At 36.0% G+C, this 23732-nt stretch overlaps 1 protein-coding gene across 6 annotated transcripts in view; it reads right to left on the bottom strand.

Moving 5' to 3' along the window:
- Positions 1-23732, bottom strand: part of ZC3H14 (zinc finger CCCH-type containing 14) — a 49882-nt gene that overhangs the window by 22079 nt on the left and 4071 nt on the right. For all 6 annotated transcript variants that reach the window (XM_072625225.1, XM_072625226.1, XM_072625221.1 and 3 more), the window contains 7 exons: positions 17649-17763; positions 13345-13385; positions 12935-13130; positions 11996-12425; positions 10826-10986; positions 9949-10049; positions 8102-8257 (listed from right to left, as the gene is read on the bottom strand). In XM_072625225.1, the coding sequence (XP_072481326.1) occupies positions 8102-8257; positions 9949-10049; positions 10826-10986; positions 11996-12425; positions 12935-13130; positions 13345-13385; positions 17649-17740 (1177 nt within the window). In that variant the 5' untranslated portion in view covers positions 17741-17763. The remainder of the gene's footprint in view (positions 1-8101; positions 8258-9948; positions 10050-10825; positions 10987-11995; positions 12426-12934; positions 13131-13344; positions 13386-17648; positions 17764-23732) is intronic.

Genomic DNA, 23732 nt, shown 5'->3' with positions numbered 1-23732 from the left:
GTCATGCACCTTTAACCTTCCATCATCTTTTGTTCCTATTCTTCTAAAAATATAAGCTGAGTAAACTTCTGTACAATCACCCTGCTGCATTTTATATACCTACCCTTTTGCTTTCTTGTTATAACTTTTCACAATTACATAGACAGAACTGCCATTTACTTCACCCATGTTATTTTTTCTACTAAATTTTTATTCTAAATTTAATAACCACCAAAAACATTTCAACAAAGAAAATAAAATAGATTTTACTTAAATCATAAATGTTGTAATTTGTTTTCAAATGCGATTAACTTTAACAAAATGATAAAAATCTCCTGTTTGCTTTTATTTCCTGATCTGCATTTTTAATTTTGCTGTTAATATGTACAGTTGTAATCAGTGTACATAGTATTGTTGATTCTTTTTTCATTTTACACCATTTCACATATATGTTACCGTATTTCTTTGTATTACTTATGTTTGCAATTTCATACAGTACAAACACTACAAAAACAATTTGTTCAGCCCTTTCCCAATCATTGAACAGATGGGGTTGTTTCTAGTTTTTCCCATTATAAATAAAGTGGCTAGGAATATTTTCATAACATTTTCATTATATGATATATAATAAGGATATTTCATATCTTTATTTTCATAAAGATAATTGTTTCCTTTCAATAGCCTCCTTAGGGCAATCCTAGTAGTGCTCCCTTACTCAGTTTCTCATACTTACAGTCTCATGCTGAGAAATTATATTCTTTGAGTATCTCTACCCATATAATCTTTCACTCAGATTCCTTGAAATTGGCTTCTTAAAAATTGAGCTTTCCAGCAATCAAAACTACTTGGTACTGGCTAAGAAATAGTGGTGGATCAGTGGAACAGATTAGGTATACAAGACACAGTAGTCAATAACTAAAGTAATCTGCAGTTTGATAAACTCAAAGACTTTAGCTTCTGGAATAAGAACTCATTATTTGACAAAAACTGCTGGGAAAACTGGAAAATAGTATGGCAGAAACTAGGCATATATCAACATCCTACATCATATACCAAGATAAGGTCAAAATGGGTACATGATTTACACATAATGAGCACTACTACAAGCAAGTTAGGAGAGCAAGAATAATTCATCTGTCAGATCTATGGAGAAGGGAAGAACTTATGACCAAACAAGAGAAAGAAAACATTATGAAATGCAAAATGGATATTTCTGATTACATCAAAAGAAAAAAAATTTTGCACAAAGTCAATGGAACCAAGATTAGAAGGGAAACAGAAAGATGGGAAACAATTTTTACAGTCAGCATTTCTGATAAAGAGTTCATTTCTAAAATATGCAGAGAACTGAGTCAAACTTACAAGAATATAAGTCAATCCCCAAGTGAAAAATCATCAAAGGATAAGAACAGTTTTTAGATGAAGAAATTAAAGCTATCTACAGTCATATGAAAAAATGCTCTAAATCACTACTAATTGGAGAAATGTAAATTAAAATAACTCTGAGGTAGTACCATATCACAGCTATCAGATTAGCTAACATGACAAAACAAGAAAACGATAAATGCTGGAGATGTGAGAAAACTGGAACACTAATGCATTGCTGATGGAGTTGTGAACTGATCCAACCATTTTGGAGAACAATCTGGAACAATGTACCTTTTGACCCAGTAATACCACTTCTAGGTCTGTATCCCAAAGAGATCATAAAAATGGGAAAAGGATTCACATATACAAAAATATTTATAGCAGCTTTTTTTCTAGTGGCCAAGAATTGGAAATTAAGGGCATGCCCATCAACGGGGGAATGGCTGAACAAGTTGTGGTATATGAATGCAATGCAATGGTATTGTTCCATAAGAAGTGGTGAGCAGGTGGACTTCAGAAAAACCTGGAAAGACTTGCATGAACTGAGGCTGAGTGAAGTGAGCAGAACCAGAACACTGTACACAGTACTAGCCACATTATGCTACAACCAACTGTGTTAGATTTAGCTCTTCTGAGCAATGTGATGATCTAAGACATTCCAAAAGACACATGATGAAAAATCCACATCCAGAGAAAGAACTACGGAGTCTGAATGCAGATCAAAGCATACCATTTTCTTTTCTTTCTCGTGGTTTTTCCCTTTGGTTCTGATTCTTCTTTGCAATATGACTAATGTGGAAATATACCAAATATGACTGTACATGCATAGCCTTTATCAGATTACATGATATTTTGGGGAGGGGAGAGAGGAAAGCAGAAAATTTAGAACTCACAATCTTATAAAAGTGAATGTTGAAAACTAAAAATAAATATCTTCTAAAAAATTGAATTTTCATAACCTGCTATATTCAAAATTGTCTTAACAATTCTGAAAATTTGGAATTTTACCCCCAAAGTCATTGAACAATTGATATGACCCAACAATACCACTACTAGGCTTGTAGCCCAAAGAGATCAAAGAAGGAGGGAAAAGACCCGTATGGACAAAAATATTTACAGCTATAATTTTGTTGTAGCAAAGAAAAAGGAATCAAAATGAGTGCCAATCAACTGGAGAATGGCTAAACGAACTATGGTTTATGAATGTAATGGAATTGCAACACAAGAAATGTTTAAAGAGATGGATTCATAGAAACCTGTATGATATGATGCAAAGTGAACTGAGTAGAATAAGGAAAAGAATTTACACAATGACTACAATACTGTAAAGGAAAAACAATTTTGAAAGATTTCATTGATCAATGCAATGACCAATTACAACTCCAGAAGATTAATGATGAAGCATGCTTTCCAACTCCTAGCAGAGAGGTGATGGATTCTGGTGCAGAATGAGACAGAAATATTGAGATATGATTAACATGTGAATGTATTTTGATTATTTTTTTTTACAACAGTAGACTTTTATATTTAGGGATGAGAACTGCAGGAAGTAGTAAGACAGTACTAATAAAGTTTAGAAGAGGAAACAGATAAGCAGTACTATACTGGTACTACTGGATTAAATTTAATATATAATTTTCAAAGAGCCTTATGTTATGGAGATTCTGTTTCCCACACAGCCCTCTTTTTCTGTTCTTTGCTTATGGAAATGTTCATGTTTATTGATGTTTGACAAATTTTTAAAAAGAGGAAGAAACAAAGAAGGGAGGGAAGAAGAGTGAGTCATTCCACAGCTGACAGGGCACTGGTCTTAGAATCAGAAAAAAACTAGTTCAAATATTGTCTTTTAATTTTGTGCCTCAGTTTCCTCATCTCTGAAAGGAGGTTGGACTCAATGGTCTCTAACGTCCCTTCTAGCTTTAAATTATGATCCTATATTGAAAAGAAAGGATAGCAACCTCATAATATACTTCTATTTCTCCTCTCCCAAACACTCTCTTCCATGTTTCTACTTTGAGATCCATGAAAAGAACTCCAGGCTTTTCATTTTCTTTACAAGCAATGTTGCTGCTACTCCACACACTGTTCAGCAGACACCACTTTTGAAAACATATAATTTTAATTGCCATATTCAAGTTATTAGTCCAGTTCCACTAAGTTTGAATAGTAGCTATGTGATAAGTACCTTATGTTAAAATTTCAAGTTTATCACCTATTTCCTGTATGTTGCTTTAAATATTACTATTAGTAACCACCTTGCTCTGTATTTTCAGCTAAGAACTACCAGGCAGCCCTTCCACTATGCTACTTATTTCTCCTCACACCTTCATAACTGGTTTTTGTCAAACCTCATCTTTCTTCTCTGTTCTCCTAAAATAAAAATTAAGTGTGATCTTGAACAGGTCAGCAGGGTATATCACAAAATATATTCTTCCAGATAATTCTGGTCTGTCCCTTTTTTTAGGCTATCCTAGTACCATAAAACCACAGCCCAGGAAACCAAACCCCCTGGTCAGTGACATTCTGTCAAGCTGTTCACTTCTAATATCCTCTTTTCTTCTAAAATTATAACCACTAAAACAGAAAAGATGAAAGTATTACCTGTGTTGCCGAGTTCTTTTACTGACTAAATGGATCTACAAAGTTTCCAGAGGTGCAGTATAGATTTATTTTAGGATACAGTTGTTTCCCAAGTTAAATCATCTGTAGGCAGTGGATTTCTGTACGAACTAGAGAAGGACTAAAATTTCTCAAGGGTCTCAAAAACACCTTACAGGATCACCTATATACTAAGTAAGACAACTCTGAATTATCTAGGAACTAAATTTAATAAACCTCTAAACTAAAGGAACTGACAAAACCTTTTCAGACGCAGAAAAATATTATCAGTATTAGCAAAAACAAACCTCAATGGTGGAAACAAAGACTTCAGCTTACTAAAAGAATAGTGACTGATGTGGAACTCATGCTGCTTTCAGAAGAAGGCTAGCAAAAAATTGGACTCTATCTAGCCAGCTATGATTATATACTGTTGTAATTTATTTTTAAGTATGTAAATTAACTAACAAAACATCACTAAAATATTCTGTTTTCGTCATCTTCTGATCTTCTGCATTTTAAATTTCATTTTACTCAGCTTTAAGACTCCTACATATATCTTAGCATAAAAACATCAGTATATGTACAGTACAGCAGAGGAGGAAGGGACAAAAAACTGCAAAAATTAAAAATTAAAAAATTAAAGCTGTGAAATTTTATAGCAGCCCCAGAAATAAATTCAACTGTAATATATCTATGCATTTTTGAATCTACAAATGCTTGTTACTGATCATTTTGGTCAGAAGACAGAACAGCAATGAATGTCATGATTAGGGGGATCACTATGATAATCTATAACATTTATGCTCACGACCAAATAAATGCCTGCCAAAATAACGGGATGAGAAAGAACTGAAGCATATACTCTATATGCTTTAGCCCCCAATATATTTGTAAGCCTGCAACTCTTAAAGTCCAGAGAGCATGAGAAAGTAGTGAGAATGACACATACGTCCTAAGGTGAAGCCACTGGCAAGCTTCCACTAGAGGGCACTCAAAAACAACTTCTAAAATCTTTCCTGAGTTTCCTAGGACCACTCGAGGTTGGAAGAGCAGTATCACCTTCCTTTGCCATTTGTTTCTTTACTGACTGCCTATTCAGGTTCATTGATACCAAGGTTATAGTCTCGGCATGTTATGTAAAGCTTTCACTGTAGAGTAATGATTTTCATGGGTGATTTTCCCTATCAATTAAACCTATTCAGAAGATCTATGATCTCATCAGTGTAGATACCCTCCAGACTTAAGACTGAAACCCTTACATTATTACCTTAGTACACAACTTCTATGAGGAGTTTCCTGCCCTCTTCCACCAAAAAAAAAAAATCATCTGGTGGGCAATCTTCAAATGATAACACTAAAAAATGAACTAGGATGGTCCTTGGATAATTTTAACCACACTATATTAGAAGAAGCCTTTTCAGCTGGGTGAGACCTGCCTAGAACTTGTGTTCCACTGGCAAAAAATCCTCAAGAGCCCAGGATCACTTCCATGTTAAAATAAGGCGTTGAATTAAAACTTTAAGAGACTTAAACTGAACTGGGTTACAAATCACATTTCAAAAGCAAAAGTTGTTCTCAATCTAACCTGAAAGGCAAATTAAAACCATAATTTACAAGTTTAGTGGTGACTGGGAATTGGACAGGCCACTGCTTTAATGACTCAAAACATTAAATGGAATGTGGGATAAGACAAATAAATAAAAGATACAATGGAAATAAAAAAAGTATTTTTTAACTATACAACATTCTGGCTATGAGCATGATAAAATGCTAAGGTTGAGAAGGCAATTTTATTAAAAATGTGGTCTCCAAATTTTATTCCTTCTTATTGAAAGTTAGTACTGTAGAACCTGGATGTAGGCTCTACAACTTAAAAGAAAACATGAAAAACTATGAAATGGTTTGGGTCTGGAAAATGGAATCATTTAGTATGAAGAAAAAAGTGATAAAGAGGTGATTTACCACTAGTGAGGCATATTAAGGTTGCCATTATTATTGATGAGAGATAGAACAACACAGAAAAGAATTAGCTATGAAGTAAGGGAGACTACGGATCAAGGCCCACCTCTGACAAATACTGGCTGCATGATCTCGAGAGCAAGTCATTTAATCTCTTAGAGCCCACAGATAACTAAGACCAAAAATTGCAGAGCTGGTGAAAATCTGTACTGGTAGAGGAAGAGAGCTCCCTCACAGGTCTAAAAGTAAAAATAATAAAATAAAAAATATAAGTATAAATAAAAATAAAATAATAATAGCTCTTATTTATACCTACTATTTTACAGTTTACAAAGCTCTTTCTTTACAGGTTGGTAATGAAAGTTATTACTCCAATAAATATCTGCTGGATTCTACAGAAGAGGATAAAGAGGCTCAGCAACACTGTGACTATCTTACCAATTATTCATAGAGATCGAGAGACAGAGAGAGAGAGAGAGAGAGAGAGAGAGAGAGAGAGAGAGAGAGAGAGAGACATACACCCACACACATAGATGAAATGTCAAAGAAACTGGACAATGAGAAAAAAATTCCTGAGTTAGTAAACAATGGAACAGAATAAGTACCAACTGAGGACTAAGACAACCTTTCTTTACTGGCAACCCTTAAAAGAGTGTAAGTATAGAGCAAGAACTAAAATACTTGCTGAATAAGTATAGCTGAATAAGCTGAACACACCTACGTCCAACTCTACTAGAACATGGGATGCAAAATGTGATTAAGACAGTCCTGTCTTAACATCTAGATGAGGGGAGAGGCAGAATGGTAGGGTGGATAGAGAGTGAGCTAGCCTGAGTGTCAGAGAAACCTGAATTAAAGTCTCACCTCTGACACATACTGACTGTGCAACAGAGTAAGTCACTTAGCTCTCAATGTCCTAGGCAAATCTCTAAGACTCTAAATCAGAGCATGTGCTAATCTACAATTCTTTACCAGGAGTTTACTTACTACACAGATAAAATCTGGCATAAGTAAATAAAAAGGGTTAAACTGTACAGTAAAGAAAGTGCAAAGGACCTGGAAAAAATAGAGTTTAATGTGGGGTTAGAACTGTCAGGGAAGCCTCCACAAAGCAAGCAAGACTTGGGCCATGCATTCAATGTACAGAAAGGATCAACACAGAATACTCCATATTGCAAAGAAAGGTGCTGAATAACATGAATAACAGCAGAAGAAGAACTGAGTACCTGGGTGCTGGGAATCCAGTATGGTGAGAAGATTAATTAGGGTCCAAGATAAAATTAAGGAGTAGTTTGAAATAGGGTGTGATAGGTTAGAGTGGGGTCTTGAAAAGCAAGCAAAGGAATTTATGTGGTACAGGTTAATTGTGAACTCACTGGGGTTTATGAGTAGGAAAGTAACATGGTGAAAGTACTTTAGGAAGATCAATGAGGCCAGTGATTGTAGAGAATGGTTTAAAGCAAAGGAAATTTGGAGACAAGAAAACCAATGATGGTGTAGTGATTAGGGCCTGGAGGTGGAAGAGTAGGGAACAACAGGAATGGAGACAAAGGAATTAATCTGAGAAATTACCTGACGAGATCCAGTTATTGACTATGTATGAATGGGAAAACTAAAGAAAGTAATTTAAAATGATTAAATGTTTTAAATCACAAGAACAGTAGGAGCATTAATAGAAAGAGAGAAAAGGAATACAATCTTCGTCCTCAGAAAAATGTAAGTAATAATAACATTATTAAGTGCTGGATCTGAATTTAGGAATTTCAAATCTGGTCTCAGATGCTTACTAGCTGTGTAACTAACTGTGTAAGCAAGTTGCTTAGTATCTCAGTTTCCTTCTCTGGAAGATGAGAGTAATAACAGTACCTACCTTGGAGGATTATAGTGAGGATAAAATGAGATATTATTTGTAAAGCACCTTACCAACCTTAAGAGTTATATAAATGCTAGGTATTGTTATTAAAAATGTAAGGATAGAACATTTCTCACACACATTAGATGTAGATGTTCCTTGAGGCAAGAAACTGTAGACTACACTTTGTCATCAACAAACATTTATTGAAAGATTATCTCTTCACAGCATCCTTCCCAGTTTTTGAATTTATGGCTGGGTTATTGCTTTTCTAACAGTACAACAAATGTAATTTCATTTGAGGAATGTGCAATAAAAAACTGAGCATCACTTTACCATTACCTTGAATTCTTTCTAAACTTTGCTCTTTTGCTTCCTCCAGTTGAATTGGGGGACTTAATCTGGGGAGCCTGCTTTGCCCCTGGACCACTTCTATCAGAGATTCTTCCTGGGCAGTACGAGTTCGGGGAGCAACTGGAACCATCTGTTTCTGCGGGACTTTCACACGAGAGAGAAATATGTAAGTGGTATTATTACATATGAAATCTCAATGTTGAATGTCAAGTGGAGAAAATTCATTATGGAGGAAGTTCACCTTCCTCACCACTACCAGTAATAGCTGCTAATCAACTGCCACCTAAAAGTCCTTGGAGTAGCAATACTCCCAGGCCACCAGTTCTGCCTCCAGTCCAGTCCCCACAACAATTATCCAAAGAAAAGGCTCCTGTGGAGAAGGGGCACAGCCAACCTCACCAATGGCTAACCAACTGCCACTCACAGGAGAAGCCAGTCAGCCTAAATAAAGCAACAAGATACACTGAGGGAAAGAGAAGGTAATAGGCCAGGTAAGTCAAACCACCACCACTACTTTGACCTTCATCTACCCTCAGACCCTGAGGAAAAAGCCCAGAATTCAGAACCCAACAGTCTTTGGAAGATCAAATCTTCAAATCCAGTACCCACAGCCATCATCCTGGGAACTAAACCCTGTGGAGATGGGAGTCTGGTAACTCTCTATTAAAGACCCAGAAAATTCTTGTCATCAAAGTCCTTGGCACTGTAAAGTATTTCAACATCAGAAACTGATATGATTTTATATTTTATTAGTGGAAATGACATTCAAGAAAAGGCATTACCATCTCTTTGCTGCCCCACCCTAAGAAGCAGAGGACCTTTCCATCTGACTTACAGCTGAAACCCTGCATGTATGCTGTCTCCCCCCATTAGAATGTGAGTTCCTTGACAGCAAAAGACTGTGTTACTTTTCTATTTGTATCCCCTGTGCTTACCACAAGACTCTGCACATTGTAAGTGCATAATACATGCTTTATTCATTCATTTCCAAAGTGAACAGAGAGTAAAAAGGGGAGGAAGCAGAAGGCCAAGCACAGCAAGGTGCTCATGGAAGAGCTAGCCCCCAAATTCTAGTTGTCAGCAACAAAATCATTGGAATTTTGATACACTGGTTATTAGGATGACAAAGAATGTAAAGCCATCAAAGTTTACAATGTCTGAGTTTTAGATCACTATAAAATTATAGCTACCTGATGGGAAGTTCATTCTCTCAATAGTAAGAATTATGAAAAAAGCATAATTCTACTCTCAAATTTCTCTTAAAAAAATGATGATTTTTAGGAGTTATTTTTTTTCTCATAAATCTGTGGCTATCATCACTTATCAAACATTAATTATAGAGGGGGAAAAACATACATATATACATATATATACACATATGTATATATATAAAAGATTCAGTTCTCTGCCTAATTTTTTTTTACATTAGTAGAAGAAATGAGGGAAGGGATAAGAAAGGAAAAACTTATTAGTACACTAATAATTTGGACCAAATGAAACTGAAACTACTTTAATTTCTCCCAGTTAAAATCTTTTCTTAATTCAAATTCTTTCTTTAAAAATTTAAACAATGGTTGATGATCCTGTTTTCATCTATTTGAAACAACCTTCCCTTGAATGTCATCCTTTCTTGCTATCCATATCAATGCTCCTCTTAAAACCATTTTCCTGCCTCTCACCTCATTCTTTGTTCTTGATGTGACACATGCTTCTAATCTCTAAACTGCCCCTGAACACAACTTAAGTCTTCTTTTTGCTACACACCTGAGTTATCAATGACATTCTCTCAAGCAGTAAGTTTACTCCAACATAAGCAAAGCAAAAAGCTAAATTACCTGTGGAATAGTTGGTTGTTTTTGTAACAGATTCCTGAGCTTCTGATATAGCTTTTAATATCAGGTTCTTATTAGCTTGTTTGGACGGTGGGAGCGAAGGCCTAAAAATGTAAGGTTTCAAGAAATTCACTTTTAGTAGGCATTTGTTCTCAGTAGAGGAACTCTCTGAAGTTACCTATCTTTTAGGTATCTATTCCTTTACTACAGCTTTGTCTTACATTTATAGTGCCAACCTAGTACCTAATATTCAAAAACAATCTTAACCCAACATCTTGCCAAAATGTGCATAAAATTCTACCATAACTACCTTAAATATAAACGTCTCACCCCTATCTATTCATAATCATTTGTTTATATCAGTGCTACTGCTTTCATCTATAATACTATTTTAGACCATACCTGACATCAGCTTCTTCCCCAACCTAGATCAAAACTAACAACTGAAAACTTAGGAGATGATCTTCAAGAATTGCTGTACCTTGAAACTCAAAAATTTAAAAACTGAATGCTAAAAAAAATTGTTTTTACATGTAACTGGGTAAAAATAAAATATTATTCAAAAAAACAAAGGAATTGCTATGCCTAAAAATCTTATCACTCTGAGAACAATCTAGTTATGAGTCGTCTCCCCAATTTAGCTAGGATTGTCCTAAGAGGACAGACACACCATCTGACGTAAAACTCCTATTTGAAACCTGTTCAGCTTGGAAGGACCTGCCAGAGCTTGCAGCTCTCCTAATCAATCAACAAGTATTTAAGTTAAAAAAAATCAATGTCACCGCTAAGCTACAATGACAATCTAAAGTAAGATTTTAGTGGAAAATACAAGTTTCCCAAATAAGCAAATTATATACTGGCTTACATATTATTCACGTACCGTCTTTCAGGCTTTGCTGGCACAGACACACTGCTAGACACACTTCCTATACGTAATCCATATTCTTCATCTTCCTCTTCCTCTTCTCCATCATTATTGTACTTTTTTACTTTAACAACTGAACTTACCACAGGTAACTTTCTCTTCCGAAAGTTTTCTTCCTGCAACCAGAAATACTTAGGAGTATTTCTCTATTCAGATAATAGCAAATTTGTACTTAGAAGATATATTTAAGCAAAAATTTAAAAGCCAGTCAGATTAATAGTATCATGGATTATTTTGTGACAAAGACAACTAAAAATGCTAACTTCTAACTGAACTGCAGAGCTGCAAGGGACTTTTAGAGAGCATATAGCTTAAGCTATACTTGAAACACTAACCCATTCTACAATATTCCTAACAAGGAGTCACTGAGCTACTACCTAAAGACTTACAGGAACAAAAAAGGCACTATCTCTCAAAGCAGAACATTCTATATTTGGACAGACCTTTCTGTTAGAAAGTACCTCCTTACATTGAACTAAATTTGCCCTTCTCCATTCATCAATCATATTTCTGCCCTCTTGGGTCAGGCTAAAACTAATATTCTGTATGATAACGCATCAATTATTTTTAGAGACCATAATTAGGCTTGTGGACAATGTTGTTTTTTTCTTCTCCAGGTGAAATATCCCCAGCCAATACAACTAAATCTTATGACATTGTTTTGATGCTAATCACTATCTTTTGGAGGAGGGATATTTTCCAGTTTGTCAATGTTCCTCTTAAAATGCAGTACCCAAAATTGAACACAACACTCTATATTTAGTATGACAAGCCAGAGTAGATGGAGACTCTGGTATGTCTCACATTTTGGACACTATACATCTATTGATATTGCTTAAGATGTTGCTTATAGTAGCTTTCTCATTAATTTGTAGTTTACTAACACCAACCCCAATATTTTTCAACATGATCTACATATATACATTCCCCCATCACATATATACATATGTGTACAATTAATTTTGGGGGCCTACATGCAGGACTTTTTATTTGTATTAAATTTCATCTTATTAGACTCTCTCCATATTCTTAAGACTGTGCAGATCTTTTCAGATCCTAACTGTCACCATTCTACCTATCCATCACAAAAATTAAAAAAGCTAAATTATATGTCTTTATACAAACCTCATTGTTTATTTTATCAGAGTTTGTTTTGGTGACAGGCCTATAGGTCTCTGCTAAGCCACTAAATGCTTCTGATTCACATAGATGTATTGTTTCAAATGACCTGCTGGTCTGTATGTCTAGCTGTTTGCCAGTCTGAATACTGTTCTGCTGCTGCAAATGCAACCTGTGTAAATGTGCATTGCCATCTGTATTCCGACTTCCTGGAGGTCGGTAGATTTCAACAGAAGGGCGAGAAGAACTGTATGTAACTGTCACAATAGGTTTTTTCCGTGATAAGAGAGTGTTTTCCTGAACAAAATTTAGGTCTTCATCGATGAGATCATCTGGTTCTGGTTTAATGTCAATTACATCTTCAGAAGGAGCTAGCTCTCGAAGAGGTTTCACTGTTGACATCAGTCGAGCTGCAGTTCCATCATCATAAGGCTGCCTAGTTAAAAAGAAAACAGATTAAACTATGACTGAGAACTTAAAACCATTTCCAAAGAATGATTATGAAAACAAAGAACAGAAATCAAGCGTTTTAGTAATCCCTTTTCCAGACTCTATGCAAAAAGTACTTTAGTTTTCTTTCTAATTTTTGTACTCTGGCTTAATCTAAGTATTGGTAACAGACAATATTCTCTAAGAACATTCTAATTCTCTATTATTTCACTTAACAAAATTCGTTTATATCTTTATAATCAATATTTTTCCTGACTGTGCCTCCACATTTTCTAAAACTCAAGACAATCAATCTCTTTGCAGTCACATTCATATTGTATTTAGGAGATAAGACTTCAGAGTTGAAAGGGGCCCTTGATGTCATTAAGTCCAATACCCTCATTTTACAAATGAGGAAATTGAGGTTCAAAGACGTTCAGTGACTTGTCCAGCATCACACAGCTTGTAAAAGTTAAGTGAATATTGTGCGTTAAGTACTAAGCATAAAGTCCTTACCTGACAGCAGAGGTTCTGTGATCTTGTGAACTTGTAGAAACTCTGGAATCATTTTTTTCTGATCGAGTGCTAGAAACAGCAAGAGGTAGCAAAGTGTCCTCGTGTCTTCTTTCATCTCCTCCACCTAAACTGCTCTTGTTTGAAGCTAGACTACTTTCAAAGATATTGGTCTCAGAAGATTTTAGACTGGAAGGCTCTGTGAAAGATAATGGATGGTCCGTCTTAAGTAAATCTAAAATACTTGAAGACAATTTTACTGTGATTTAATTTCGTGGAAGTATTTTTAACAGCCATTTAGACCACTAATTTAAAAGTCATATTCTCTTTTTAAAAGAGCACAAATGCTATTAAAATAGCAGAAAAAGAAAAATATCTTGCAAATTCCAAATGGACATTATAATAGATCTTACCAGTAGTTACAGAGCGAAGTTTATCTAATACACCATGAAGCCTAAAAGAAAAAAGAAAAATTAAATCTTTCTAAATTAAAGTTAATTTTGTTCAAATGTCTTTTTCCCTCAGACTCCTACCACAGAAGTATGATGATATAACAGGATAACTCTTTTAAAATGGATAAACAGTACTAAACTGATTATCATGTTGCAGTTTTTTTGTAGAGCTGACTTTTCTGCATCTGACTCAGAAGATTTTTCTTGCCTAATTTCAATACCTAGACCTTCCATCACAAAAAAAAAAAGGGCATCATTTGACCATGACTACTTTATTTCATTGTCTCATAAGGGATACAGATATTGAATTATGCAAGCCCTATATTTTCATATATTCATAATTAGACAACCTCTAAATTTAATCACTTATACAATCTTTTGCAGGAAAGGAAGGGAAGAGAAAGGAAAGGAAAGGAAAGGAAAGGAAAGGAAGGGAAGGGAAGGGAAGGGAAGGAAAGGATCTAGCCAGTAAACTCCAAGTTTCATTTCCTTTCCTTTTCCCTTTCCCCTTTCCTTTCCAAATAGGCCTTGGCCTAAAGGGTCCAAGGTCTCCCAGTTCATCCTGGGCCATCTCCAGTCATCCTGATGAATATCTGGTCACTGGATCCAGATGGCTCCGGAGCAGAAGTGAAGCTGGTGACCTTGCACAGCCCTCCCTCACTCAAAACTAAGTCAAATGCAAGTCATATCATGATTTCTCTGATGGCATGGTCTTCTTCAGAAACTAAGGATGAACACAACAACAATCTTCTGCACGCCTTAGTTCTGAGGGACATGGAGTTATAGCTATATTAAAATATGATGTACCCATTTACTGAGAGTATTTTGTTCAAAATTAATGCTACCAGAAAGGGGAAATGAAAAGGAAAAAGGAAAGACAAAGGAAAAAGGACCAAAGATGATGGAACTTCAGAAAGTCTTGATTCTTTGCTTTTTGTTAATTCATTTGGTTCCAACTTACCAAGGGCTAAAGGCTTTGAATGAGATTTTACCTCTTGTTTTACATGCTTATTTGACTAACTATGTTGATAGTTTTAAGTTTATAAAAGGAAAAAAAATTAATTCGACAGGTTTACAGATACCCCAGAAAGAGAAATGGCTAAAACTGCCCTCACCTTATGAACTTCCTAGCAGCCATAACCAATGGCCCTCCCATTCCCCATTCTTAACAACTGAAGAGACTTCATTTAGAGAGGGGAAAAGCTAAAAAAGAAACTGCTGAAGTCTCATTCACCTCAGAATTCTCCCATTCCTTCCCCTGTCCCCATCAACTTAAGGGGTTCCATCTAGGAAATACCACTGACAGAAGGCTCCTTAACACCAATGTTATAAATAGAACCTTGGGGCCTATTTAGTCTACAAGCTTCTCAATACATTACATTTCTATCCTATGGTAAGTTAATTCACATTCCTCTGTAATGTTCTTAATTCAGAATTGGCACCTGATTAAATGAAACTTCCATTTCAACATCTCCCCCAGAACTTTCACCCCAATCCAAATTAATCTTACCCTACCCCAGTTGCTATACTGTGAATAAACTCCCCTTCAACCTAGAAAGCCTCCTCTCATAATTCATTCCATCCTACAGCCCTGGGTGAAACGTGGCTTCTTCCTGAAGTCACCCTCTCAAGTGCTGGTCCCTCCTTACATGCCCAAACACTGGGCCAAGAATTATTTGTTGGCACACTCCTCACTTCCAGACCTTCCCTGTACTGTCATCATACTGTATGAAATTTGTTCTATCCATTAAGATGACTTTTCTATCCTTGTTGCTGTCATCTCCAGCTCACTCTCACTACTTCCTTAAAGAGTTCAGTACCTGACTCACAATGGTCTTCTCCATCCTAACCCCTACGCAACAAAATGACACAGTGGTCAGAGCAAGAAGTCAAGAAAATCTGAATTCAGATTTTGTCTCAGTCACTTACTTGCAACATTATTCTGGGCAAGTTACTGAATCTCACTGACCCACAGATTCCTCATCTGTAAAACTAAGGGTGGGACCAAATGACTTCGAAATCTTCTAGCTATATATCTATGATGCTATGATCCTTGACCATATCCTTAAGTCCTTCTATAGTCACTATGATGACCCTTTAAACAAAACAAGTTAACCAATTTCATCAATTTCTTCTGTTCTACCTCAAATCAAGCACATTTAAAGCAGTTACAACTTTGAACAATTTTGGGTAATCCAAAAATCTTTAACTGTGAAATTCCCTTCTCTAATCATAATTTCTACTTCTCCCATGTCTCACCCCTCCTAAAACTACTCTTCAACCTCAAAATAATCTCCAGTTGCTCTATCCTAATTATGGCTTCACTTTATTCTCTTCCCATATTGACCTGATTGTTAACCAGATAAATAAAGTGCCTGTTTTCTTCCACTTCTGCTCTTCACACTACACTGCTAATCCTCCACCTAGGCTCTCACTTTATGCCCCCCTTTTGTGCTTTGAAGTCAGGGGAAAGTCATCAAACCATGCTGATGAGGTCCACTAAATATTTAATTTTATCTAATCTAGGTCCTCAGCGTCACATGAGAACCCCTATTCATCTTTCATTAACTTTCCATCAAGAAGCCATAACCAAACAAGGAAAAGAGATCATAAAACTAAAACTAGACAATTGAAAACACAAATTTAAAAGCTTTTTCACAACAAAGTCAATATATCTAGAAAAAGAAATCAACAAGGAAAAATTTTTACATCACACTCCCCCTAAGACATTTTCAAACATTCTTCTCAAGCCATAAACTCAATCACAATTTTTGTCTCTCAGCAGATAAACTCACTTCCTACTTTACAGTGAACTGAAGACCATCTTATGAGCTCCTTTACCTCTCCTAATCCACAATTTAAAACCGCTCTACATTTTCAATCATGATTTCCCTACTTAGCTCCAATCAAAAAGAACTAAGTAATGCTTTTTTACCAAGGGATCCCATTTTCCCTGCTGACTCCTTCAAAAGCTACTTCATTGATTATCTTCTCTTTCTTCAAATCAATCTCTCATCTACTTTCCTCTCAGATACTTATAAACATGTTCAGGTCTTCCTTATTAAAAAATCTTTCACTGACTCTCTCATTACCTCAAGTTTGCAACTTTCCTCTCATTCACAACTAAATTCCTATAAACTCACTCTATTGACTTCCTTACCACCTGCTCACATGAAAATAATAATTTTAAAAATTATTTTTTATTATAAACTTGACAAACATTTTCATAAAGAATAGGAAAAAGGATAGTTTATGAAATTACAAATCTGTATTATATTCAGCTTTAATTTTTTTTACCCATCCCCTTCAATCTGAACTATCTTCACCACTCTTCTATGAAAACAAAATATTAGATGGTCTCAAATTTATAGATAAATTAGAAGTAAGAGAGGAATAATGCTAACTAGACATTTACTAGGCCTCTAAATATAAATACAAGGGCAGCTAGGTGATGAAGCAGACAGAGTGTTAGGTCTGGAGATGAAGGGATTTCTAATCCTGTCTCAGACATTCACTAACTGTGTGAACCAGGATAAGTCTCAAAATAACCCTGTCTGCCTCAGTTTCCTCATCTATCAAATGAGCTGGAGAAGGAAATGGCAAATCACTCCAGGATATCCAAGAAAACACCAAATGGGGTCATAGAGAGGTGAACACAACTGAGATGACTCAACAACAATAAATTTAAAAGCTATTAGCAGGTAATCAAAATAAAATGATCTACATGCAAAAACTAGCATACACTACAGGATACCAGAAGACAGAAATGTGTGAATAGGGGAGAGAGATTTATAACAAGACAGAATTTCATTTATTTTCATTAAATTACTATTGCTTGAATCCTTATGATTTGTACTTCTTTAAATCCTGAACCTGCAGTAAACTGAAGATGATTAGGCTCCAATATGCCAATGTACATATTCTTTGATATACCTTACAGGGGGCAGGGAAGAAGGAAAGAGAAAAAGAGAGATAAGGGAAGCTAAAATCTAATTAGATTCAAAAGCATTTCTCTTGCAAATGAAGAAAAACCAAAGGGAAGATTCACTGAATCTTGTAGCACAAAAACACTACCACATTTGTCAGGTATTTATTTGGGAGATATATGAAAACTGTATGACACACAGGAGGCTCTAAAATGGAAAATTTTAATGATCTCACTGTATCAGGGAAAATGTCCCCATGCTTTATACTTTATAAGTTAAAAAAAAACCCAAAAAGTCAGACATTGAAATAGTTTGTGTTGTAGACACGTATGAACGTACCATACAGTAAATCTAACTGTGTTGTTCCCTAAAAAAAGGGAAAGGTCTTCAGTCATCTGCTCTTGACTTTTCTTATTAGCCACCATTACCATGATGTAATCAGGAAGTTCTTCATCTAAACAAAGGAGAAATAACAACAAAACAGCTCATTGTAACAGAAAATGAGAAAATCAGTTACATACCTGAGGTTTTTAAGTTAATTACTAAAAAAAATGTACCTCTTGAAAGAGTACATAATAACATTTTTTTAACCAAAATCTTCCTAGACAAAAAAAAATTTTCCCCCTTCCCTCCATAAATGTTCTTATTACTGGCCTAACAGATATGGAATATAATTATTACTAGAAATTCTGAATACAATCATCTAACTAGAAAGCTGACTCAGTTCCATGAAATGCCAGAAAAAAAATTACTGATACAATCCCTATTAAATTCAAGAGATATTATCAAAGGTATGATCAATATTTAATCCCACATGTGAACAGTATCTAAGAATAGTGTAAAAGATGTCCTTGAGGATATGAATGACAGGCAAAGGAGATAAGTCAATCATACAGCAAGAATGGAAGACAGTAGTGAAAAGTCTAAATGGTACACCAGTACCTCTACAATACAAAAATAGGAAGAAGTTCTCTAGCATGTTGGGTAACTCGTTATCCTTCTCCTCAAAAATTATCCTTCCTCCAAACTCACCTATTACTGTCAAGGGTATCCTTGTCCTGAACTCCTTATTTTCACTCATGCCACATAGTTAATCAATTGCCAACTTTCATCCTTTTTACCTTCACAATATCTCTTACATGCATATCCCCTCTTTCCCATACATTCAGCCACCACTCTAGTTCAAGAGTGAACCACTACAGTGAGTCTCCTATTTGATCTCTCAGGCCTTCAGCCTCTACTCACTCCAAACTACCCTCCACAAGACCACTGAATTGATTTTCCCCTAAAGAGAAGGTCTGGTCATGTTAACCACCCTCCACTCCTGCCCCAACTCCAGCAGTTCCCTATTAATTCTAGTACCCAATATAAACTTCTCTGTTTAACCTTTTAATCTCTCTACAACTTGGCTCCTTTCTAGGTTTACTGCAGGAGTTCTGAAACATTTTTGTGATATAGACTCCTCTGGCACTCGGAGAAAGATCCTTGAAGGTAAGGACTTTACTTTTGTCTCTGTATCCTGGTGCTTAGCCCAATGCCTGACATATCATAAACCCTTAATAAACTCTTACTGATTAATTGCTCAAGGACATATGCTTACTAAATGGCAGAACAGATATTCCAATACAGTTCCACTGACTCCAAATCCAATAAACTTTAGACTGTACCACAATGTCTGGTAGAACTAGCTCTAATCTCTCTCCTAAACTCTAGTCCCCCACCTCACCAGTCATCTGTTTGGATTTCTTCTCCTAAATATCCCATGGGCCTCACAAACCCAAATGGAAATCATGTTTCTCCTAGAACTTGCCATTCTTCAAACTGCCCAATTTCTGTTGAGGGCAGAACCATCTTTCCAATTATTCAGGTCTACAACCTCAGCCATCCTTGGTTTCTCCTACTCCTTTATCCCTCAAGCCTTATCTATTCTAGCTCCACACTCTCTCTCAAAAAATTTCCTTCTTCTGTCCCATAGCATGGCTACTAGTTCAGACCCTGATCACCTCTGGAATGGATTACACTAACAACTTTCTAACCGATCTCTCTGCTGTCCCTTCTCCAAACAGCTCAAAAATCTTCAGTGGCTTTCTGTCACTTCTAGTATGAAATACAAATTCCTCAGCAAGAACCTTAAAGTCTTCCAACAATCTAGTTGCAACCAACCTTTCAAGTTTTATTTTACACTATTCCCTTTCACTTAAGTCTACATTCCAACCAAAGTGGACTACCAGTTGTTCCACGAACTCAATGCTCAATTGTTTCTCATGCATCCTTTCCTCATCTCCACCCATGGCTCAGTTCAGGTGACACCTCCTCAAAACCTTTCCTAGTCCCCAGGGTGATCAATATTATCTCTCATACCAAACTGTTTTTTATTTGCTTATTTACATACATTTTGGATAGGGACAATATGGCATAATGTACTAAAGTAACTAAGAAAGACCTAGGTTCAAATCCTACTTCTTATGTCCAGGTGGCTCAGCAGATGCTTTAGGCCTTATCTATTTTATCATAGACCGTTATGTTCATTTGTAGAAGAAATTTCAAACAGAGAGTTCCCAAAGCTGAGGAAATCACATATTTTTATATACACACTATCATCCCAGCAGAACAGGAGTCTTTCTGAGTATGCACTGTTTTGTTTGTCTTTGTATCTCTAGTGCCTAGTATCAAATACCTGACAGCTTTAATAAGCTTTATCAGGGGTAGTATTAAACTAAAAGCTAAAACCAAAAATTTTCTTGTATGTTTTGATACTTGTCACTTGATACAACAGAAAGTAATTGAATAAAAAGACTAAATTTCAGAATATTAAAGACAATAAAAAACTACCTTAGTAAAATAGATCATGCAAGTAAGACTGAGGAATAAATGCACATAGCAATTGACAGAAATCAACAAATTCAAGATCCAGGATCACTGACTTAAAACTATATAGGACCTGGGATATTATCTAGTACCTATCCTAACATTCTAGATATTAAAAAAAAAAAAAGGGTCATTCAAGTTAGTTATCCTAAGTCATACAAGTACTAAGTGGCTAAAGATCCTCTAACTCCACATCTAGTGACTTTTTATAGTGAGCTATGCTGCAATTCCCCAAACACTACTTTACTCAACAAGAACTGCTGGGGGCTGGGGCGGAGCCAGATGGTGGAGTAGAAAGAGGCATATACTCTAGTGCTTCCTCCACAGCCCACAAAATACCTGTAAAAATGACTCTCAACAAAGTCTAGAGCAGCACAAGCCACAGAACAACAGAGCAAAAGAAGTTTCCAGCCAAAGGTAAACTAGAAGGCAGACCGGAAAGGTCTATCTCATGTGACGCTGAGCGGGAGCAGAGCACAGCCCTGGCCACACTGCACTGGGAAGAACAGGACCTGAACAGACCTCCTGGCAGAGTTCCTAGAAGGGAAGGTCCCAGATACCTCAACCCACAAGCTACAAAGAAAGCTCCAAAGGTCAGTGAGTAAGGGCTTTCCCAGCTTGGGGAGAGGGAACAGGTTTTCCCAGCAATAGCCCCAGGAGATGGCAGAGGCCACAGCAGCAGACTGTAGGCAGCTACAAAGAGCAACCTGGATCCATTGTTCAGGCAGCTCATCTAAACTCCAGCCCTGAGTAAAGCCCTGCCCCCACCCAAAGCCCAGGGGAACCAAGCAGCTGAGTTTAATCTTAATCTCTTGACAAAGGATTCAGAAGTCAAGTAACTAGCTGGGAAAATGCCCAAAAAAGGGGGGAAAAAAACCCATAGAAAGTTACTTTCTTGGTGAACAGGTGTCTCCTCCCATCCTTTCAGATGAAGAAGAAGGAGGCATACTGTCACAGAAAATCAAGACCCCTGCCTCCAGGGCCTCCAAAGTGAACTTAAATGGAATTCAGGCAATAGAAGAGCTTGAAAAGCAAGTTAGCAGCTTGCTAAAGGAGAACCCAAAAAATGCTCAGGAAAATAAAACCTTTAAAAAGAGGCTAACTCAATTGAAAAAAGAGGTCCAAAAAGCTAATGAGGAGGAGGCATTAAAAAGCAGAATTAGCCAAATGAAGAAGGTTCAAAAGCTCACTGAACAAAATAGTTATCTGAAAGAGAGAACTGAATTCAGGGAAATGAATGCCTATGAGGTAAACCAAGCAGTTAGAAAACAAAAACAAAGTTGTAAAAACAGAAGATAATGTGAAACATCTCACTGGAAATACAACTGACCTGGAAAATAGATCCAGGAGAGACAATTGAAAAATTATGGATCTACCTGAAAGCCAAGATCAAAAAATGAGCCTAGACATTATCTTCCATGAAATTATCAAGGAAAACTGTCCTGACATTCTAGAACCAGAGGGCAAAATAAATATTGAAAGAATCCACAGATCACCTCCTGAAAGAGGCCCTAAAAGAGAAACTCCCAGGAATATTGTAGTCAAATTCCAGAGTTCCCAGGGCAAGGAGAAAATACTGCAAGCAGCTAGAAAAAAACAATTTGACTATTGTGGAAATACAATCAGGATAACACAGGATCTGGCAGCTTCAACATTAAGGGTTTGAAGGGCTTGGAATAGGATATTCCAGAAGTCAAAGGAACTGGGATTAAAACCAAGAATCACCTACCCAGCAAAACTGATTATAATACTTCAAGGGAATAAATGGACATTCAATGATATAGAGGACTGTCAAGCATTTGTAATGAAAAGACCAGAACTGAATAGAAAATTTGACTTTCAAACACAAGAATCAAGAGAAGCTTGAAAAGGTAAACAGAAAAGAGAAATCATAAAAGTCTTTCTAAAACTGTTTACATTCCTACATGGAAAGAAAATATTTATAACTCTTGAGACTTTTCTCAGTATTTGGGTAGGTGGAGGGATTTACATACATACACACACATATAGACAGAGTACAGGCTGTGTTGAATCAGAAGAGATGATATCCACAAAAAAAAAAAATACAAAATAAAAATTAAGGGGTGGAGGAAAATACTGGGAGGAGAAAGGGAGAAATGGAATGGGGCAGGCTATAACTCATGAAACAGATAAAAAAAAAATCTTTTTCAATGGAGGAGAAAAGGGAGAAGGGGAGAGGGGAAAAGTGAAGCTACTCTCTCCACATATGGCAATAACATGCTCACTAAATTTGGTATGAAAATCTGAGGGAAAGAAGGTGGAATTCAAAGTATTAGAAATGAATGTTGAGAATTATCATTGCATATAACTGGGAAATAAGTAACACAGGTAACGGGGTGTAGAAATTTATCTTGCCCTACAAGAAAAGAGAGAGGATGGGGATAAGGGAAGGATGGGGTGTGATAGAAGGGAGGGTTCATTGAGGAAAGGAGTAATCAGAATGCAAGGTTTTGGGGGTAGAGGGAGGGGAGAGATGGGGAGAAAAATTGGATATGTTACGAAGTGATGTAAAAGCAATTAGTATTAAAACAACTGACTGAATTTAAAAAAAAAAAAGAACTGCTGGGAAAACAGGAAAACAAGTTCAGTAGAAAATAGGTTTTCACAAACATTTTACACCTTTAAATACAATAAATTCCAAATGGGTAAAAGAACTGAGATATAAAAAATCATCCATACCGCAAAAAACTTTCACAATTTTAGAATTTCTAGCCAGACAAGTAATAAAGATTACGTAACTCCAAACATCTCTGATAAAAGTCTACTATTTGAAATCTATAGAAATCTGACACATCTATAAATCTGACATCTTAAATCTGTACAGAAATGGTACAAATTTGCAAAGGCAACTCATTGATAGGTGGTCAAAGAATATGAACAGTTTTCAAACTGAAAAACTGAAGATTTTCAAAAAATCAAAGAAATGGAAATTAAAACAAGTCTTTGATATCAATTCATATCCATCAAACTGTCTAAGATGTCAAAAAATGGAAATGGTGAAGGAATATATAGAGAACAGCACAAGGAGCTACTAGGTCCAACTAGTAAGGAAAACATTTGGAATCATGAGAGAAAAGTTACTAAATTTTTCATATGCTTTTGTACGGTGATCTCAGTACTTAGATACAATCCAGGAGGTCAATGACAGAAAATCCAAAACATACTCAAAAAATTCCTGGCAGCACTACTAGAGTGAAAAAAAAGCTGGAAATAAAATAGGTATACAATGACTAGAGAATGGTGAGACAGCTCATAGTTAATAAATGTAAAAGAATATTATTGTACCATAGGGCATGCCAAATAAGAATGAACAAATATAAAAAAGACTTGTAAGAATGGAGTCAAAGAAAAAAAGCACCAAAGGAATAATAAACAAAATAGAATGGAAATGACAACATTAAAAGCTATAAAACTCAGGTCACATACAATACAGAATGAACTTCCAAATTAAGGTTAAATCACACACCAAAAACAAATCCAGAATAATGATCAAATTTAATAATGGTGTAACTATAGTAAAAAGCTACCCTAATA

Source organism: Notamacropus eugenii, chromosome 7 (genome assembly GCF_028372415.1).
Source record: "Notamacropus eugenii isolate mMacEug1 chromosome 7, mMacEug1.pri_v2, whole genome shotgun sequence".
Lineage (NCBI taxonomy): Eukaryota > Metazoa > Chordata > Mammalia > Diprotodontia > Macropodidae > Notamacropus > Notamacropus eugenii.
The sequence above is the reverse complement of the archived record's forward strand: the minus strand, read 5'-3'. Positions and strand labels throughout refer to the sequence as shown.